This window comes from Ornithorhynchus anatinus, chromosome X5, assembly GCF_004115215.2.
Source record: "Ornithorhynchus anatinus isolate Pmale09 chromosome X5, mOrnAna1.pri.v4, whole genome shotgun sequence".
NCBI lineage: Eukaryota > Metazoa > Chordata > Mammalia > Monotremata > Ornithorhynchidae > Ornithorhynchus > Ornithorhynchus anatinus.
In genome coordinates this window covers 36,626,135-36,638,509 of record NC_041753.1, presented here as the reverse complement: position 1 = coordinate 36,638,509, position 12,375 = coordinate 36,626,135, and the positions used below count along the sequence as shown (strand labels likewise).

Here is a 12,375-nt window from a genome sequence, read left to right as displayed (position 1 = left end):
TGTGAGGAGGGGTAGCCGTTGGGTGCAAAAAGGGATGTCGTCATTTCTGCTCATTAAAGCAACGCAGCTTTCAGGGGTGACAGTTTTGCCCAGTGGGTGATGATGGGTCCTGACTGAGATTGCGTGGCAAAGCTTTGGGTATCTGAACCTGTAGCATTACTCATTTGACTTGTTTCTTGTACCATCCATTTTGCGTTAGATGGTTGTCTCTCTGCCGAGTCGCACTGATATCCACTGTGGAGACAGGTATTCATTAACTCCTGGCTAAAACGTGGGGTTTTTTTTTTTTTAGTTTGTTTGTTGTTTGTTTTTACGGTGGGTAGGGTTGGGCTGTACAGAAGTGTTGGTTTTTAAGCAACTCTCTCTTCAACTGAAAATGGCCTCCTTTCAAATTCTTCATTTTAGCTCGAGAGCTAGAGAATTGAGGACTATTCTTTAAATCTGAGAAACAGTAAGCGTATGTGTAGTGTACTCTCCCAAGCACTTAACACAGTGCTTTGCACACAGGCACGCAATAGAGACGATCGAATGAGTGAAAGTGTGCGCCTTGTTCGCTGCAGCGGTAGCAGCGGTGCCAGGTGGGGCCGGGCTTTCAGTGGTGAAGGCTTCTGACCGAAGGACCACCCAGGGAGTCTGGCATGGTGGACCGGCTCAGCAGGAATCCTGAAAAGAGCTGGCTAGCATGGGCGGCGTGTTGGCTGCCGTCCCTCTGGACACAAATGAATTTTGTGTGTAAGATATTTTGGGTGCACCCCGCACTGAGCTGTACGCATCTCTGCTCACCTACCCATTTGTCACACCCGCTGCCGCAAGGGCAGTACGACTGACAGGAGGGAAGCGAGACTGTGAATGGCCCTGAGCAAACAACCTTCACTATATTCCGTTCCTCGGTCCAGATTCTCGGTCTCAGAGTTTTGAGGACCTGACTCAGACTCATCCGACAGTTATGGGAGACTCCATTTTCACATATCTCTGTGTTTGCAGATGGTGCAGAGGTAGGGGGTGGGGGGCAGTAAGGGAGTGGTGTCTGTATATTGCCTCTATTACCCTCTATATATTGCCAGAAAGAAGATGTCCCCGGTTGATTTTATTTTTCCCCTCGTGGGTAAAGGACTTAATATTGCTGCTAAGCTAAAACGGTCCTAACATTGAGGCTCGTCTAAATCTCTGAGAAATGCCAGCATGCGAGGAGGAGCGTGGATGTTTCACGGGGCAGAAGATACCGATTTTTAAGGAAATGGAGACTTAGCACCTGGATAGCCAGAGATAATGGTCTTTTCATTACTTACTCTTAAAAGAGGTGGTAGTACATAAACTAGGAGAAACGTTTTCCCCCTAAATAGATCGTCACCTTATGGCCACAAAAAGAATGAAGGGAAACGATGATAATACATTTTTTTTCCTCTCGCTATGCTCTAACTCCAACAAGCAGTCTCGTTGCATTGATTACATATTCATGTAATACATACTTCACACAAACTTTAGACAAGAAAGCAGTCGAGGTATGAAATTGGTTAGATGAATATAAAATAATTTGACTGCCAAAATGCTTATTAAATTCAACAATTGGACTTGAGCGATTGCTGGATACTGCTGTGATCACTGTCCTCCCCTATTATATGCATTTCCTAATGTTCTATTTATTTCGTAATGTTGTCAGAAAAAAGATGAAGATGATAGTTGGACTACAGGAGACAAGTTCTTTTTGTTTTTCTTTAAGTGTACTCGACAAGTGCATTTGAAGTATACTGATAATGCCAGTGAGATGCCGTGATAAATTATGAAGTTAAAAAAATGTTCATATATTTGTGTGTGTGTGTGTGTCTATATATGTAATATGTGGACATTCTTATACTTTGCTAATATATATACACTTTGCTGATAACCCCCGTTAATAATTGGCTGGCTTGACTTTGATGCCAGCATTTTCTTTTCTAACTTGTGGGAAGGACCCAGGAATCCCTTCTATTCTTCCACTCCCTGCGGCCAGGTTCTCTGAAGTGAAGGGTGCTGTTTTCAGCCCATCCCCAGTTCCAAGAAAGGCTTCTGGGCCAGACGGGACTACCTAGAATGCCTAGGTCTTGTTTTTGACTTCCATGTCACGCAGCCATCCTGGAACCTTAGGAGCGGGCTGGCTAAAAGTAACCTCCAGCTCAGAGAAAGGCGTTGCCAGGGGACAGAGGGAACGTCTCTCTCCCGTCTCCAGTCCTAGGGAGGCGTGCTATCTGGGAGGAGCAGCCCCACCCAAACCACCTTGTAGTCGACATCTGACAAGAGACGACCGACATTCTATAAATAACATTACAAAAGCAAACAGTTTTTGTACAGCAAAACCCCTCTTGGGCATTTTTTCTGGAGCTTGGAGGGAAAGTGTAGCAAATAGCCTAATTCTCTCAAGCTGCGTGTTACTCCCTGATGATAAGCCGGGCCCATTGGGAGGTATATTCATCCTTTCAGTCCACCAGGGGCCCTTAACTGCATTGCAGCTGTGTATTATAATGTTTGCAGCAATCCACTAAACAAGCCTCCATTGCTCTGAAGGAGTTTACTGTCCTCTCCAAGTACCTGGCTGCCAGTAACTAGGAGAATTGAGCTTCGAGGGCAATAGGCAGTTGTTGGACATGAACAACTTCACTCGAGGATGGCAGGGAAGGACGATCGGGGCAGCCGGTAAGTTGTCTGCCCCTTAAGCAGTTGCTAGCATATGAAGGGGAGAGGCATGACTGTCTTCTCTGTCCCTGCAAACATCTACACTCCCAGGTCTCTCCTCGCAGTATAGACAGAAAGGCAAGCCTGAGAATCCTCCTCCATTTTAGAACCGGAAGAGCACAGTAGCTGGGAACTCTTGTGTTTCTATAAAGGGTAAAGGAGAGAAGGTGTCCTCTGCCCTTTGCTCACTTTCTTCCTCCCTTCCACAGCCCCACAGCACCTATATCCTCTATCCATAATTTATTTTAATGTCTCTCTCCTTACCTAGACTGGAAACTACCTGGTGGGTATTCATTCATTTGTATTTATGGAGCACTTACTGTGTGCAGAGCACTGTACTAAGCACTTGGAAAGTACAATGTATCTACCAACTCTGCTGTGTTATACTCTCCCAAGCGCTGAGTCCTGGGCTCTGCACAACTGTCCATCTCAGTGACTGCTCGGGGCACTGCCTCCTTCCTTGGTCGTCCCACCCTACCACATCCCTGTCAGAAGACCTCTGAGAAATTATGGCAAATTAGCCCGTTGTGGGGTAAGGGTTGTCTCTATCTGTTGCCAAATTGTACTTTCCAAGCGCTTAGTATAGTGCTCTGCACACAGTAAGCGCTCAATAAATACGACTGAATGAATGCATGAATGGGAAGTCCATTCATTTTAAATGTGTCTTCTGGGAATTCAGTACATTATCGTCAGGGTCTAAAAATAAACACAGGAAAATGGAAATTTTGATCATATAAATTCAGGCTCTCAGCGTATGGGAGCACAATGGGGCTGGGTAGTAGGGCCAATCCTGTTCAACTTATCCTTTGCTGCCATAGAGAAGCAGCATGGCTCAGTGGAAAAGAGCACGGACTTTGGAGTCAGAGGTCATGGGTTCGAATCTCAGCTCTGCCACTTGTCAGCTGTGTGACTGTGGGCAAGTCACTTAACTTTTCTGTGCCTCAGTTATCTCATCTGTAAAATGGGGATTAAGACTGAGCCCCACGTGGGACAACCTGATTCCCCGTGTCTACCCCAGCTCTTAGAACAGTGCTCTGCACATAGTAAGCGCTTAACAAATACCAACATTATTATTATCATCATCCTTGAGGAGGCGCCGAGAGATCCAGTCCACCAGGAGATTTTTCCAGTTAATTGTGGGTTAGGAGCATCATGAGAAGTCTCATAGTCTAGACAGGTATTTAATCCCCATTTTACAGATGAGGAAATTGAGGCACCCAAGGTCACAGCACAAGCAAGTGTGAGGGTGAAATGTGAAGTGGAAGGGTGCCTGGGGGTAAGAGAGTCTAGTTATAATCCCAGCTTCACTACCTGTCTGCTGTGTTGCCTTTGACACGTCACTTAACTTTTCTGGGCCTTAATTACCTCATAATAATAATTATGGTATTTGTTAAGCGCTGGAGTAAATACAAGGTAATCAGATTGTCCCATGAGGGGCACACAGTCTCAATCCCCATTTTACAGATGAGGTAAACTGAGGCCCAGAAGAGTTAAGTGACTTGCCCAAGGTCACACAGCAGACAAGTGGCAGAGCTGGGATTAGAACCCACGACCTCTGACTCTGACTCCCAAGCCCGGGCTCTTCCAACTAGGCCATGATGCTCCTCATCTGTAAAATGGGGATTAAGAGTATGAGCTCCACGCAGGGCATGGACTGTAATCCAACTTGATTATCTTGTTATCTTCCCCAGTGAGTAAGCACTTAAGAAATATCTTGAGGGGAAAAAAAAACTGTAGAGGCAAGATTAGAACCCAGGTCCTCTTAATCCCAGGCCTTTGCTCTTTCCACTAGGCTACACTATTTCACAAAATAACCTGGGGCTTGCAGATCTCCCGATTTATCAGTCAGTGGTATTTATTGATCACTTACTGTGTGCAGAGCACTGTACTAAGCGCTTGGGAGAGTACAATATGATTGAGTTGACAGATATGACCCCTGCCCACGAAGGAGCTTACAGTCTAGCGGGGGAGATAGCCTCTAAATAAGGGGAAATGGTGGGGTATAAGGATGTGTACATATGTGCTGTGGGACGGCGGCTGGGGTGAATATCATGTGCTTCAGGGGTACAGATCCCTGTGCATGAGTGATGCAGAAAGGAGAGCAAATGGGGAAAATAAGGGTTTAGGGAAGACCTCTTGGAGTAGGTGTGATTTTAATAAGGTTTTGAAGATGGGGAGAGCGGTGGACTGTCGAGTATGAACGGGGTGGGAGTTCCAGGCCAGAGGGAGGACGTGGGCGAGGGGTCCGCAGTGAGACCAATGAGGTCAAAGTACAAGTGAACAGGTTGGCCTTAGGTGAGCGAAGTTCACAGACTAGGTTGTAGAAGATCAGCTAGGTGAGGTAGGAGGGGGAGAGCTGATTGAGTACCCCAAAGTCAATGGTAAGGAGTTTCTGTTTGATGTGGAGATAGATGGGCAGCAATTGGAGGTTTTTGAGGAGTGGGAAGGCATAGACTGAAAGGTTTTTTGTTTCGTTTTGTTTTTAGAAGAATGATTTGGGCAGCAGAGTGAAGTATGGACTGGAGTGGGGAGAGGCAGGGCGGTCAGCAGGAGGCTGATGCAGTAGTCAAGGTGAGAGACGAGTGCGTGGATCAGCTTGGTAGCAGTTTGAATTCTTCTCGATGGTAGTAATCGTAGAAATAGTATGTATTAAGCATTTGCTTTGTGCAGAGTATCGTACTAAGCACTAGAAAAGAGTACCCAGATTGGAATTTAGATGCAGACTCTGTCCCTCAAAGGGCTCACAACCTGTCAATATAATTAGGGGAGATGGGGGTAGAGGCAGACTCATTGAGAGCAGTGAGGCAATAAGACACTAAAATAGGATTAAGGACAAGGACTAATACACAGATGCGCAGAATAAAAGCAAAAGTCAAAAGTCAGTAGGGCGCTGTGATCGTAGAAGCAGAATTTCAGACTCCTCTTGGCTCAGAGTTCAAGGCCCACCGGTAGCCACCACGACAAATCCAGCAGCCACCAACCTTCCTGAGATCTTTGTGAAGATCTCATGCTGCAGGAGCTTTTCTCTTTCCTGCTGGGGTGGGATAAGGCCAGTTGGGCTGGAGTCTCCTCGATGGTTCGGAAGAGAGCGGGTGCCGGTTCACGACCGATTGTCCGGTGTAGGAGAACGCCAAGAGTACGTGGCAGGAGGTTTTATCCCCACGGCCTAGCGCCCACAGAGCACGTCGGGACATCCAGGAGTCCTGGATGGCGGAGAGGGAAAGCAGTTTGCTCTGCCATGACGGAGAAGGGCCGAGAATGCTCAGGGAGATGAGGCTGCAATTCCCAAATGTTTCATCTGGCAGTGGTGGAGAGGGCACCCAATTCGTTACCTGAGCGTTACTTAGACTCTGGAGGGAATCCAGCTCAGTTTGCTATTTTTTTTTTCTTTTCTTTCCTAGGGTCTCTGCAAATCAACCTATTCAGTTTTGTTCCAGTATTTTCCAGGGTTCAGGGCTTTAAAACTAAAACTCTTTTTTCTTTCTTCTCCCAGGCAAGACAACAGCGTGGATTCTACCTCATCCCTGAGGGAGAGCCGGGAAGGCCTGGAATTAAAACAAGGTATGGATCAGAAACGAACACTAATATATTCTGTGTAGCTCGATTCATCGGGCTGTCTCAAACGCTTTACCGATAGTAATGCATTTTCACAATACCCCAGCAGCAGCATTAACCCTATTTTGGAGATGGGGAAACTTGGTACAGGGAGGTAAATCCTATCAAAGTCAGTGGCAGAGTTAGGAATCGAATTTGGAGGGCCCGTCTGCTACTCCTCTGCATTAACCACACCGATTCTATCTTGGTAATCTTGTGACAGATTCCAGCAGAAGTCTGCTGTTAGGTAGAATCCAATCACAATTAGGCATCTGCAGCAAAACAAATGTTCTCTACTGTTATATGGCATTTGGGTGGTACCGGGTTATATAAAAAAGGATAACATTTTAAAAGACAGGTTTTCCTTGCAGAAATGTTCAGTCATCACCAGTTACTCCTTCTTGGCCTGTTTTCTCTGTTCTTTAAGTATTTGTTTTTCCGTATACGTGACCGTGGCAGTACCGTCGAGAAGTATGAATTTCATGTAGCTGAGCCCTCCCTAGTGTTGGATCAATATGGTCTTTTTTTTTTTTTTGAGATTTCCTGTTTTTTCTCTTTTAGACTTAATAGGAAAAAAATCAGAAGCAATATAAATTGGTACTAACTCTTATGCGCCTGGCATAAGTAAGAATCTACTTTGGCCTAGGTTGTGTCATCTTTTCTAGAAGAAGAATTTAAGATTTGACACAGAGGATCTGATCCTGGGTCCATCGTGTCAGGAATTCTTTTGTTCGGAAGTCACTACCTAATGCTTAGTAGCTAGGTGATAAACAAAACAAATGCATAATGCTGTAGACGCAGAAGATTTTTTTGTTCCAAACTGGGTATAAAAGAGTCAGTCAGGTCACTCGTGGGTTTCCATGTGCTGCTGAGCTCTTTTCAGGCTTTGACTTGAAATTGCATTGCTACCGAAGTTATTAATGGCCGCACAGTTGCTTTTCTAAAATGGTTGTTCTCTCTTTGCAAACAGCTGTAAGTATATAACCTATAGTAGCTCACGCAACTTCACAGGTATATAATTATGTTTTGTGCACGCTCGTGCCAATTTTTTCATTGTTAGTTGCTGGACTGAAAGGCAGGCAGGGCTTTAGGGAGAGAGAGTGCGTGGATCAAAGCTAGGGACTGCTCAGAATCCTCTCAGCTCTGTAGACCAGATGTCCAGCCCAAACAGCTCTGGTTGAAACCCGCACCCTCAGCTAGAAACCCGGAATCGACACCTATGCGCAAATTGTTTGCCCTGCTCTTGATACCTAGGTTTGGTCAGGTCATGGGACTCTAGATTGTAAGCTCGTCATGGGCAGGGAACGTGTCCGCTAGTTCTGTCATGTTGTACTCTCCCATGCTAACCCTTGATCGACTGATATACATCCAGATACTCTGATGTAACCAGTCAATTGACCAAGCATATCCACATTCTGATCTCTCTATCTCGCTGCAGATACACCCCCCCCCCCCCCCACACCCACACACACAGTTCTGTTGATATGAAGCTCCCTTAAATTCACAATCTCCCCTGTGCGAGGGTGTCCAAGCTTAGCTGCTGCTTTGGGAGTGAGGAACCAAAGCATGGTAGTAATACTATTTATTAAAGTCTTAGTGTGAGCAAAGTACTATAGACTTTGCAGTTCTCTCACTCCTGCCCCAAAGGATAGTACTTCTTAAATACTTATTATCTGCCAAATATATACAAGGTACAGATAGAAGATAATCAGATTGGCCACATGGGGCTCACACCAGGTAATGATAATAATAATTATGTGCCAAGCACTGTTCTAAGTGCTGGGGTTGATATGAGGTAATCAGGTTGTCCCACGTGGGGCTCAGACTTTGAATCTCCATTTTACAGATGAGGTAACTAAGGCACAGAAAAGTTAAGTGACTTATCCAGGGTCAACCAGCAGACAAGTGACAGAGTCGAGATTAGAACCCACATCCTCTGACTCCCAAGCCTGTGCTCTTTCCACTAAGCCATGCTGCTTCTCTTATTTCATCCCCACTCTACATATTCATTTATTCAGTAGTATTTATTGAGTGCTTACTATGTGCAGAGCACTGTACTAAGCGCTTGGAATGTACAATTCGGCAACAGATAGAGACAATCCCTGCCCATTGACGGGCTTACAGTCTAATAGGGGGAGACAGACAAAAACAATAGCAATAAATAGAATCAAGGGGATGTACATCTCATTAGCAAAATAAATAGGGTAATAAAAACATATACAAATGAGCGGAGGAGCACAGTGCTGAGGAGAGGGGAAGGGAGAGGGGGAGGAGCGGAGGGAAAAGGGGGGAGAAGGGCTTAGCTGAGGGGAGGTGAAGGGGGGGGCAGAGAGGCAGCAGAGGGAAAAGGGGAAGCTCAGTCTGGGAAGGCCTCTTGGAGGAGGTGAGCTCTCAGGGCTTTGAAGAGGGGAAGAGAATTAGTTTGGTGGAGGTGAGGAGGGAGGGCATTCCAGGACAGCGGGGGGACGTGGGCCAGGGGTCGACGGCGGGATAGGCGAGAATGGGGGACGGTGAGGAGGTGGGTGGCAGAGGAGTGGAGCGTGCGGGGTGGGCAGTAGAAAGAGAGCAGGGAGGAGAGGTAGGAGGGGGCAAGGTGATGGAGAGCCTTGAAGCCTCGAGTGAGAAGTTTCTGTTTCGTGCGGAGGTTGATAGGCAACCACTGGAGGTTTTTAAGAAGGGGAGTGACATGCCCAGGGCGTTTCTGCAGGAAGATGAGCCGGGCAGCGGAATGAAGAATAGACTGGAGCGGGGAGAGACAGGAGGAAGGGAGATGAGAGAGAAGGCTGACACAATAATCCAGCCAGGATATTATGAGAGCCCGGACCAGTAAGATAGCCATTTGGGTGGAAAGGAAAGGGTGGACCTTGGCAATATTATAAAGGTGAGACCGGCAGGTCTTGGTGATGGATTGGATGTGTGGGTTGAATGAGAGAGCCGAGTCAAGGATGACACCAAGGTTGCGGGCTTGAGAGACGGGAAGGATGGTCGTACCATCCACAGTGATAGGGAAGTCAGGAAGAGGGCAGGGCTTGGGAGGGAAGATAAGGAGCTCAGTTTTGGACATGTTGAGTTTTAGGTGGTGGGCAGACATCCAGGTGGAGACGTCCTGGAGGCAGGAGGAGATACGAGCCTGAAGGGAGGGGGAGAGGACGTGGCGGAGATGTAGATCTGTGTGTCATCTGCATAGAGATGATAGTTGAAGCCGTGAGAGCGAATGAGTTCACCGAGGGAGTGAGTGTAGATGGAGAACAGAAGAGGGCCAAGAACTGACCCTTGAGGAACTCCTACAGTTAGAGGATGGGAGGGGGAGGAGGAGCCTGCGAAGGAGACCGAGAATGAACGGCCAGAAAGATAAGAGGAGAACCAGGAGAGGACAGAGTCTGTGAAGCCAAGGTGAGATAAGGTGTGGAGGAGAAGGGGCTGGTCTACAGTGTCATAGGCAGCTGAGAGGTCAAGGAGGATTAGGATAGAGTAGGAGCCATTGGAGCTACATATGCGGAAATGAGGCCCGGAGCAGTTACGTGACTTACCCAAGGTCATTCACGAGGCAATTGGCAGAGCTGGCATTAGAACCTACATCCCCCTGACTCCCAGTGTTCTCTTTCCATTAAACCACACTGCCTCACTCCTGCCACCCCACTCCCCCCCATCTTCATTATCCTCCTGAAGCGTTCTCAGTTGCCCCTGGGCTGGGTTAATTCAGGTTGATGCCAGTAAGTGTTTGCCTAACTTGTCGCTTAGTTTTAGTAGTAGTAGTGTTGTAATAATAATAATAATTATTATGGGATTTGTTAAGCGCTTAACTCTTTGCCAGGCAATGTACTAAGCGCTGGGGTGGATACAAGCAAATCGGGTTGGACACGGTCCCTGTCCCACGTAGGGCTCACAGTCTCAATCCCCATTTTGCAGATGAGGTAACTGAGGCCCAGAGAAGTTCAGTGACTGGCCTAAAGTCACACAGCTGACAAGTGGCGGAGCCGGTATTAGAACCCATGACCTTTGACTCCCAAGCCCGGGCTCTTTCCACTGAGCCACCTAAGTGCTTACTATGAGAAGTAGCATGGCTTAGTGGAAAGAGTTCGGGCTTGTGAGTCAAAGATCGTGGGTTCTAATCCTGGCACAGCCTGGGCAAGGTCCTCTGACTTCGAGGCCTGTACTCTTTCCTCTAGACAACCTGCCCATCAATCAGTTAATCAATGGTATTTGAGTGCCTGTTGAGTTTAAATGATATTTCTTAGAGAATACAACAGAAGCAAGATTTGTGTTGGTCCCTCTCCTCACAGAGCTTACATTCTATTGAGGAGGTGACCTAATCCTTGGACATTCAGTATTTGGTCAGACCACAGAGGAGAAAATTCCCACCCCATCTCAGATAACTTCAGCAAACCACCAGTAGCTACTATCCTGTTTCGAGCAACACAGGTCAAGCAATTTAAATTAAAAAAAAAAAAGATGCACCTAAAAAGTACTAGGTAAATATATTTGCTATGCCAATTTAGTTCTGGTGATTTCTCCCTGCTCTTTTTCAGTTCTCAAGAGAATGCAAATTGCAGGAGATTCATTTTCTTCTTCTGCATGAATGTGGTGTGCTGGCATTAATGGAAATTTAACTGGGTTGAAAAATAAAGGTTACAATTGCTGGCAAACTTAAATTTCAATAACATTAAATATGAGTTTTCAGCATAATTGAAATTTTGTGCTAGATAACTTGTTGTCCAGGAGACTGATATTAACATATAATTTTCCTTTCACTGTTGCAGAATAAAACAAACCCTATCCTATGACCTACCAGCAAAAATACCCATTCTTTGCTCCCCCCCCTCTTCCTGTGATTTTCAATTTGTCCCTCTTCTTACCTGACCCCCCCCCCCCCCAAACTCTGCTGTTGGGCCGACATCCTCCTATTATCCCTTCACTCGGCCCTACTTTTTGACCCTCTCGTGGCTTCTTGGTGCTTCTCATTTCCATTTCACATTGTCCTTTTTGCTTGCCACTTGATTTTCCTCTCTTCCTCCCTTGTTCCTGTAGCCATCTGACCCTTTCTAGGTCCTCTCTTCTTTTTAATTGCACTGTAACTCCCTTACTCTCAAACCAACCGGTCAGTAAGTGGTACTTTGTGTCTCTTGAGTGCTAAGCACTGTAAAAACATTTGGGTGAGTACATTATAGGTGAAAGCCATAGTCACTGCCCTCATTGAGCTTACAGTGTAACGGGGAAGGCGTTCTGCACACAAATTATATGCAGTAAGGGGGAGATGGAGACAGAATGTAGATGCAGCTGGGATAGGGAAAAGGGCAAATAAAGGGGAAATAAATAAGAGAATGAATAGGCGTAGCTTATGGATTGAATGTACTTTAATGGAAGGGATAGCTGAATGTACGCAGATGCTAAGCCCACCCCGCACGCTCCGCTCCTCTGCCGCCCACCTCCTCACCGTCCCTCGGTCTAGCCTATCCCGCCGTCGACCCCTGGGTCACGTCCTCCCGCGGTCCTGGAACGCCCTCCCTCCTCACCTCCGCCAAACTGATTCTCTTTCCCTCTTCAAAACCTTACTTAAAAATCACCTCCTCCAAGAGGCGTTCCCAGACTGAGCTCCTCTTCCCCCTCTACTCCCTCTGCCATCCCCCCTTTACCTCTCCGCAGCTAAAGCCTCATTTTCCCCTTTTCCCTCTGCTCCTCCACCTCTCCCTTCCCATCCCCACAGCACTGTACTCGTCCGCTCAACTGTATATATTTTCGTTACCCTATTTATTTTGTTAATGAATTGTACATCGCCTCGATTCTATTTAGTTGCCATTGTTTTTACGAGATGTTCTTCCCCTTGACGCTGTTTAGTGCCATTGTTCTCGTCTGTCCGTCTCCCCCGATTAGACTGTAAGCCCGTCAAACGGCAGGGACTGTCTCTATCTGTTGCCGACTTGTTCATCCCAAGCGCTTAGTACAGTGCTCTGCACATAGTAAGCGCTCAATAAATACTATTGAATGAATGAATGAATGCTAAGGTGGTTGCTGGGGTTGATGGATGTCAATTGAGAACGTTTCCTGGAGGAGGTGGGATTTTAGGTGGGATTT

At 46.6% G+C, this 12,375-nt stretch overlaps 1 protein-coding gene across 2 annotated transcripts in view; it reads left to right on the top strand.

Annotated features, from left to right (window-relative positions):
* The window catches only part of CAAP1 (caspase activity and apoptosis inhibitor 1), a 56,696-nt gene that overhangs the window by 20,826 nt on the left and 23,495 nt on the right, over positions 1 to 12,375 (top strand). For both annotated transcript variants that reach the window (XM_029055809.2, XM_029055808.2), the window contains exon 5: positions 6,203 to 6,270. In XM_029055809.2, the coding sequence (XP_028911642.1) occupies positions 6,203 to 6,270 (68 nt within the window). The remainder of the gene's footprint in view (positions 1 to 6,202; positions 6,271 to 12,375) is intronic.